This window comes from Hyalella azteca, unplaced genomic scaffold (assembly GCF_000764305.2).
Source record: "Hyalella azteca isolate HAZT.00-mixed unplaced genomic scaffold, Hazt_2.0.2 contig14797, whole genome shotgun sequence".
In the NCBI taxonomy this organism is placed as follows: domain Eukaryota; kingdom Metazoa; phylum Arthropoda; class Malacostraca; order Amphipoda; family Hyalellidae; genus Hyalella; species Hyalella azteca.
In genome coordinates, this window is record NW_025944672.1 from 72,999 (window position 1) to 82,057 (window position 9,059).

Genomic DNA, 9,059 nt, shown 5'->3' on the forward strand with positions numbered 1-9,059 from the left:
AGGGGAAACTGTGCGGGATAACTCATCACAGAGCTGAGGCTGGAGTGCAATCTCTGCGAGAAGGATGCCTTTACACGGTAGGACTGAGATTTTTTACCAACTTGGCGCTAAACTGATGGAGTTAAAAGTGGGGAGTTCACCCTAGATTCATTCGCGAGACGACTGGTGTTTTTCATAAACGCGATCCCAGATCGTCTACCTCTGGTTTTACACAATCAGCAAGAAGCAAGTCATAGCATCGTGCATCAGTTGGTCCAACTGAGGGCTGAAGGGCGGTAGTTGCGATCTATTGCTGACCTTGGTGGCAAGGACGGCCTTCCTGAATGCCGGAAGTTGAGCACGGCGGAACATTGAAGAGGCACAAAAACGTCGCCTGGGAATGCAACATTCAGAACATCAACAACGGAATAAAGGTGCAGTGCATCTGACAGATTAGCTTGTGCGTGTGATGTTTGTGGAATATCCCTATCATTACTGCACTTGCTATCACCGTAATGCTTTTATTACATTGAGAGGCTTCGAGTTTCAGAAATGTAAGGGCAGGGTGGCCCAGTGGTTGCAGTTCAGAGTACCAAGATTGGCTCAGAGAGGCGCGGGTTCGATCCCAGCTCTGTGCGCCAGTTTCTGGTCAGAATCTGCGAGGAGGCCGGGCGGTTAAGCAAAGCAGAATTGGAGCAGTGAGTTGCGAGTTCGAGACGGCAACAAGCTGTGAATGTTCTACGATGTTAAGAATCGGCGACAGGCCTATGGCCTAAAAAACGCTGACACCGCTATTATTATTTATTATTATTAAAAGAAGCTTCAGTTGATAAACCTCAAATACTTCCTGTGGGAAATTATTTTTAATGCCACGACCCTCCACGGTCGCCAGATTGCCTCAAAACAGTCAAGCCCGCCGACAAAAAAAGAACATTTTTCATTATTTACTGGTAAATTTCTAGGTTCCGGTGCAAAATTAATTTTTCATTTTTTCGTACTTTTTAAAACTTAATAAAGAAGTGCGCCATCATAATTTTTTCTGGACAATGCAATAAAAGAAAACTAGACAGCGGAATTTGTCCAGAGAAAAAAAGACCCTGTAACCCACCGGTGCGTCGTGCGGCACTACTTCAGTTACATTTATATTCGATTCAAAATTTATAGCTTTCGACGGATATTGGAATCACCGAGAATTTATGACTCGATTAAAAAACGAATGAAAATTTCAATCATTTCGTTTTATGTTCTAAACTCTGAGATACCACGCATCTTCAAATAAGCTGATTAATCAATGGTATTGTTTAACACGTACGGCTGTTTGAGCTCAATTGACTCACGTCGCAGTCTCGTACGTGTTGGCATCATCTGTTCTTTCCGATCACGTTACGAACGGCCTGTCGGCAAGATTAAGCAGGTTTTGCAAACGGTGGCCGCTCAATTGAACTAATTGAGAGCTTTTTGATTATTCCACTTAACTTGTAGCTATCCAAAATTTGAATTTAAAAATTCAGGTGGTTTATACTTTTTCTCTGAACAATTTCTTTCTTGTCATATTTGGATAACGTTATGCAAATGAATTTACAATATACGTCGTGCGAGTTTATTCATCGCGTTTTTTACAGGAAAAAACGCGGTTTCAGTAATCCTTATCGTCGCTTTTGGTAGATTTTCCTTTCAAGTTGTAATCGAATCAAGCACTTTAGCTTGATTGTTTTAATTGCCGAGTTGCTGTAATGAAATCGGCAGATTCAGGAACTAAAACCTTAACGAAGCATGGGTAGTATTTTTTTAACCTATAGAAATTCAATATTCGCAGAAAGAATCGCCTGATTGTTCTCTATTGCAGGTAGTTTAGGACTGGGTTCCTGTAAATGCGTGGCTGAGCTCGCCTATTAATTGGAAGGATGGCTACAGCTGTGTAAAAATCTTGGGACTTGTTGGACCGCGATCGCTCGTAACAATGTTATACCTGAACCGCATAGTTGATGAGTTTACTGCAAAAAATGAGAAGAACATAAATTTACCGCCTGATTTAATTCATCCAAATGAGGCTTGGTCTCAGATGCTTTGACATCTTTAAACCAAATTAGAAATAAGACCAATTCACGAAACAATTTTTGACATATTAAATCTTCAAAAGCTTGAACATCATCTCTGAGTGGATCATCAGCCACTAAACCTTAGCAAGTCGAACTCTGAATAGTGATTGCCATCTCCCTTACATAAAACGTGAATTGAACGAAACTTTAGTGTCGAAAACATTCGTTCAATCTAGTCAAGCGGTTCATTTACAAGCGAAAATAATTCTACTTGCTCATCATTGCCTTTTTATTCATACAATTTCAAGAAAATGTAGCTTCATGGTATAAAAACGTTACCAAAACAGTGTTCTGTGTTGTATTAAGTAGTGCACTGCAAATACGAGTGCTTCATAGAAGATACTGAGGCAAATATTTCTGGGCTGGTGAAGAGGAGATATCACTGTAAAATTGTATTTACCCAGCTGGTCAACAGTATAGCAATATTCATTTTCCCCATGCAGTTTGCATTATTTCTTAGCTAAATTCTTTGAATAACAAGACGTCATGCACCGAGCGTTCATCCTGCTGGCGGTGGTGCACTTGCTGAGCGGAGTCTGCAGCGACGACGCGGGGCGGCAGGGCAGCAGTCCAACAGTGGAGGACATGCCGATTGAACTGGAAAGTGAGTATTATGACAGTGAAAACAAAAAATCATATTATATGCGCAGAACTTGGACTGTTTCGACTATTTTGTTTTAAAGTACAAGTCATGGTCGCATATTTTCTTTTCCTGACCCATTTTAAGCGGATGTATTTAATACGACATCATTGATTTCTTCAGTATTTAATGTGAAATTCCAACGGAACAATGTATTCATTGTAGACTTTGAAGAACACAATCTAATCATTATCACCTTTGCTCCAATGCGGTGCTTGGAATCTCATTCGCACAAATACCAGGAAACGAAGTAGTGATCAAATATCCTATCACGTCATATGGAGTTCAGCTTAAAAAAGATAAAAAAACGACAAATGAGATACACTTCTTAGTTGCATGGTTGATCATGACGGTGATCACGGCAAGTTCACTCTAATTTGTTAGTCTTCAACACGTATCTGATTTTAAAAGATTTTCTCAATAAGAGGAAGCACATTGTTCAAAGATTTCAGAAATTATCGTTTCAACAAATATTTTTCGCCATTTACCACGAACTGTACTTAATTAAGATGGCAAGTCTCTGTCATACATTATTGCCTTCACCATCAATGAAGGAGATTTCATTAATTCATTTGATGCGTTTGTTATAAAAATTTAATTAATCAACTCTGCTGAGTTATGAATTGAATCCACAGGCTACGGGCCTCGGGCGCGTCTCTTCCTGGGCACGTCTACCAACACGCGCGTGGTGACGTTCACGAGCTCGACGGTGGTGCAGTGCGTGAGCGTTTTTAGCGCACAAGCGTGCGCGGGGCGGAAGAAGAGGCGAGATATCGGCGCAGTAGTACAGCGGTGAGAAATTTTATCTGTAGACGCGGCAATTTTTTTGCTTAATATTTTACCAAGATTTACTTGGGGCTACAATTTAGTTACGCGAAGATAATGTATGAAAAACAAATAGACGTAGTGCAGTATAAATTTTTGAACTGTGAGGTGTCTGAGTCCTGGCGTCTCAATTCACTCTTCCCAATCTCAGGGAAATAGATCCAATTCTGACGTTACGAGATGCTCCAGACCTGGCATCTTCTCAGTCAACTCGTGACGCTGATGACGGAAAGAACAGCGGCCGCATCTTGTTCTACGCTGCCACCATCTTCACTACTCTCACCTACACCACCTTTGCTGACATTGGAAGGACTGCAACCGTGTCCCTCGCTTGCACTGTTGCCGGGAACACAATCACTTTTTGTGGTTGAACTGGAAACTGGTACCTTGACTGTATGTAGTTGATTGCCTAGGCTCCTAAACGTGTGCGTTTTCCAAAATGCGTGCGTCCCTCGCTTGCATCCCTACGGGCAATTTTATTTCACTTTATGGGGTTGAATTTCAAGCGCCTTTGAACTTTTCTCGAGTTCCTTGTAATGAAGGTATAGGACAACTAAATGTATATTGGGAGAATCACGAAAAAAATGTAATATGGAATTTTGAAACAAATAAGATAGCCCAGACATTCGCCTTATCTTTGTAAAAGAAAACGTTTCGGAGTCCAGAGATCCATCCTCAGTTCGACAAACCTAGAAAGTAAAGACAGTCGGTTTATAATCCACACAGCAAGACTGTGTGATATTTTAGCTTAATTAGTCTTTGTAAATTTTAGGTTCTGATGTTAGAATTTGAATTTTGGTTTATAACCTGATTGTATTTACTTTCTAGTTTTGTCGAATTGACGACGGATCTGGACTCCGAAACTTCTTTTATGAAGATAGGGGGTGAATTTCTGTGCCATCTTGTATTTAAATTCCTGGCAAATTCATTGTTAATTTGTGATTTAAGCAATTGTAAGGAATTTACACAATCGAAGAATTTAAATTTTTTATTTAACGCACGAATGAAGATAAAATTTTGGCATCACAGACACAAGGCTCATCCAAAAGAAAGTATAGGATGGTTCAAAAAGGTCAAGTTTGAAGATTTCGTTAAAAAGTGCTAACTGCCACTCTTGATTCAGCCTAGAAATTCAGTTGGTGGTATAATCTAGATCGCTTGCTGGTGTGGTCAATTTGAAGGCTCCAGGTCGGCATACAGTAATTAATAAAGTGCGTCAAGGAGCGTCGACTGCAGCTGTCCCGGTGCAACATGAAGATACTAAAGAGGAGGATATATAAATTCAATTAGGCTTCAGCCACACAACGAACTGGTAATGTATGTATTACTGATATTTGAATTGAGGCTAGAGTAAACATCCAACCTGAGGTTTTTAATGCCCAGCGTGTAAACTTTCTGGTTGCAAATGAATGAAAGTTTAAATTTAGAAATATAGTGGAAATCAGTAAGAAGAGAAGGAAGTCAGACGGAAAAAGACAGTAAGAATAGCTAGAGGTTTATCTGCGCGTGAAAGAAGTGCAAAGACTTCAATTAGGATGGAACAATCCACTGCAGTATTGGGCGAACTGCGATCGTGAACTGCACAAACCCAAATATTTGGTTCGAAACTAAAATTTAATATCGAGATTTGTTAGAAATTCGTTAGAAATTCGATAGAAATTCGATAGAAATTTGATAGAAATTTGATAGAAATTTGATAGAAATTTGATAGAAATTTGATAGAAATTTGATAGAAATTTGACAGAAATTTGACAGAAATTTGACAGAAATTTGATGGAAATTTGATAGAAATTTGATAGAAATTTGATAGAAATTTGATAGAAATTTGATAGAAATTTGATAGAAATTTGATAGAAATTTGATAGAAATTTGATAGAAATTCGATAGAGTTTCGATAGAGTTTCGATAAAGTTTCGATGGAGTTTCGATAGCGTTTCGATAGCGTTTAGATAGAGATTTGATCGAGATTTAATTGAGAGAGATTTGATATAGTACGTTCCTTCAGAAGGTACAACTTAAGGTAATCTGAATCTACAGAAGCAAATTAACCATGGTTGTTGCAAACAAAATATAACGAAAATTACGCGATATTCACACAGAACAAGGATAAGGGAACCAGGTGTATAGGAAGAACCGTAAGAATACCTCATCTTCGAGGACATGGAGCTTGAGATGGAATACTTAATTTGAAGTTTTAATGAGCCGACCAGTGACCAGCTCTGTCAACGGTATAAAATGAACAACATAGTATCTACCTGCAAGCGCCCAACTTCGGCTTGCCCGCACATTTAAACGAAAGAAAGGCGCATTTCGCATTTGGAATTAGTCGTTGGGGTTTCTAGAAAAATGTGAAGGGAACTGAAAATTTATTATCTGTCTGAAATCAAGAATTTCTCACACAATAAAGTGATTTTAATACTTTTATAATATATTTAATAAGACAGCTGTTAGAAAACAAAATTAACGTATTTAGTCATGTTGGTAAACGTGTCTCGTATGGTGTTGACTAACTTAATATTTAATGGGTCATTTGGAAGAGTATGTGGTATTGCCTCCTCAGTAATCGCCATGTGTTCGTGCAAGGAGTTGGAATCTTTGATACTAAAGCGAGCCTAAACATTGGAATTTTCATTCTCCCGTCGTTTACCTGCATGATTCATTAGAGAATGAAAAGAGTGTTGTAAAAATTATAGCTTATAGTTTACAGTTTACACAGTACAGTACAGTAGTACAGTTTTTAATGTTGACCACAATGATGCTGGTAGGTTAAACATGCAGTTAAGAATAGACAATATTATAAGATTGCAGATAGATGTTCGTTCAAAAACAGCATAGGAAAAACTGCGCTTCTGACTGCCTATATATATGGGCTTCAAAATGTGTCCGCAAGAGACAGCAAGACATCTAGTAGACCTCACTGGTATTACATCTAAGTTACATACTCCTACTGCCATTTAATAATCCTTTAGCTCAACCAAAACATTATTTCTTTGTAAATTTTGGAAGTAAGTAAACAAACTACTTTAGGCTGTTTAATTTTCACAAGTCTCTGTGTCTTTTTAGTGCATCGTTGCGTATAAATCTTGCAACTAATGTTATAGCCAGGCGTTGCCACGATTGTTTTTTTGGACAATTTTCTCAGTTTGGATAGGGTGCCGTAACGGACGGAAACAAGTGTAACGGCAAAATTAAAACAATTACCAAAGACAAACATTGAGCAGTATTTTACCGAGGCTTTTTCAGGTTTAGGCACAAATGATTTAAAAATTTGAACTATTTTTTTAGATGCGAAATGATGTGTGGAGTCAATAACGAAAATGGCGTTGAGAAGAAACACGAATTATGTTATTATTATTAACTGAAATTATCGAAATGCCATTTCTGTTTCTATTTGCAGTATTACCAAGGACGTTTATTTACCGACATCAAACGGCAGTTCAAAACTGAGAACGGCAGTTCAAATCAAGTAAACATATCGAACGGAAATAAATTGTTTTCTCTGAATTGATATCATCAACTCCTGCTTTTTCGGGCCTTTTAAATGAATCTTCGCGATCAATAACCTTGCAAGGAGTTGACAATTGTCAAATGTCTAGAATTTTTTGTAGCCCTCAATCACTTCGATTTTTTACGAAGTTCAACCCGAATTTCTGCCTTCTACTTGGATTTGTTTGCCAAATTTCCTCGTGGAAGCCGCAGACGATCGGTATACTATAGAAGCTGCATTTGCCATCAGCGTGGTAATTAAAAACAACAAAATATGGACTATTTATAAATTTCAATATTTACTCAGTACATACCGCAGATAATTTAAAACCAACGAAAAAAAACAAATAAAGGACCAATGTAAATCGAACAAAACCTAGTAAACCTTTAAACAATTAATACATTATATATCGACGTCTAACGATTCAACCGCATGTCAATTCAGCGAGTTTATTTATTACATTTACATTTAAAACTCCGTGCAATTTTCTTGTGTGCGCACAAGCTTTAAGCTACGACAGATGAGTAATTGGAGTGGATCCGATGGACGTTAGGAATAAGAGAAGCGGAAAGGATGATCATACTTTTTAGAGCCCTTGTGATCCCTCTCCACGAGTACTGCTGCCAGCTGTGGATCCCGTTCACGGTGGGTGCAGTGCGGCAGTCGGAAGCGATCCTGCGAGCCTGCAGTTCCTACAGGATCACCGGGAGGAGATCTTTAAACAACTGGCAGAGGCTGAAGACGGGAGAGGCATGTCGTCATTCTGTATACATGGAAAATGATAACAAGACTGGCCCATAATTATTGAAGTGAGTCCTTCATGATAGTGATATACCCCAGTGAGAGAAGGGGAAACTGTGCGGGATAACTCATCACAGAGCTGAGGCTGGAGTGCAATCTCTGCGAGAAGGATGCCTTTACACGGTAGGACTGAGATTTTTTACCAACTTGGCGCTAAACTGATGGAGTTAAAAGTGGGGNTCTCCTCTGTCTCTTATACACATCTAGATGTGTATAAGAGACAGCTGCATGACGGAGGCTGTTTACCGACATGGCGTTAAACTGAAGGAGCAGAAAAGGTGGAGTTCAATCTAAATTCATTCACGAGACGACTGGTGATATTTTTAAGCGCAATACCAGGTCGTCTACTGCTGCTTCTCAACAATCGGCAAGATGAGCTGTAGTTACGGTCAACTGCTCCCCGGACTTTTTCGGCGTGCGCGGCATGCCTGTCGGGATACGAGGAAAGCGGAATACTTAGGCGTGGCAGAGGCGTGGCCTGGGACTGCAACGTACAAAACCTCAAGAAAGGAACAACGTTGCGGTGCATCTGACTGATAAGTGTCAGATGATTGTGGAACCGCACTATCATCGCTGTACTTGCTACCCCACTAAACTTTTCTTACGTAGGGAAGTTTCGAGTTTCATGAGAATAAGCACAGTGTAATGATATCAGGTTCAGTCATTGTTCATCAAGATTTTAAATTTATTCAGAATAAGCTCGAAAACTTAAACTTATCAAAACGAATTTGAGAATCGCAGAGAGAAATTACAGAGAGGACAGGAACTTAGCTCTGCCCTGCTGATATATACAAATGACACTAATAAATACACATTGAAATAAGACTGGAAAATGATATAACAATAATTTATACAAACAATAAACACGACTTTAGATCAAACCACACTTGCACCTGAGAAAGGCGCATACTACTGCTTATAATTGCTCAGTCAGCCTCGCAAGGACACCAGAGACGAAGTGTTTTAACTTGACTGGCCATGCCCTACGACGGGGGCTATTTAGGGCTAATCCTCTCAGTAGCGCGGATCTTACACCAAGCTTCTAGGACATAATGTTTTTTAGAACATAATATAATGCGACAGGAAGTTAACAAATCTCTTTAATAATCGAATTTTTTTAATGCGTGATTTCTCAGAGATGAAATTATAAAAAGAAAATGTTTGAAACCTACATTCATCCTCATAATCGTCCCAAAAGCTGTGGTAAATTTCAATATCAATTGAAAGC

The 9,059-nt window shown here is 39.0% G+C and overlaps 1 protein-coding gene across 1 annotated transcript; it reads left to right on the forward strand.

Moving 5' to 3' along the window:
* Positions 1–2,450: 2,450 nt before the first annotated feature.
* Positions 2,451–4,456, forward strand: LOC108667203. The gene is made up of 3 exons (XM_018154198.2): positions 2,451–2,682; positions 3,354–3,510; positions 3,695–4,456. Exons 1-3 carry the CDS (start codon positions 2,565–2,567, stop codon positions 3,912–3,914), a joined length of 495 nt encoding a protein of 164 aa, XP_018009687.1. The 5' UTR covers positions 2,451–2,564; the 3' UTR covers positions 3,915–4,456.
* Positions 4,457–9,059: the final 4,603 nt, after the last annotated feature.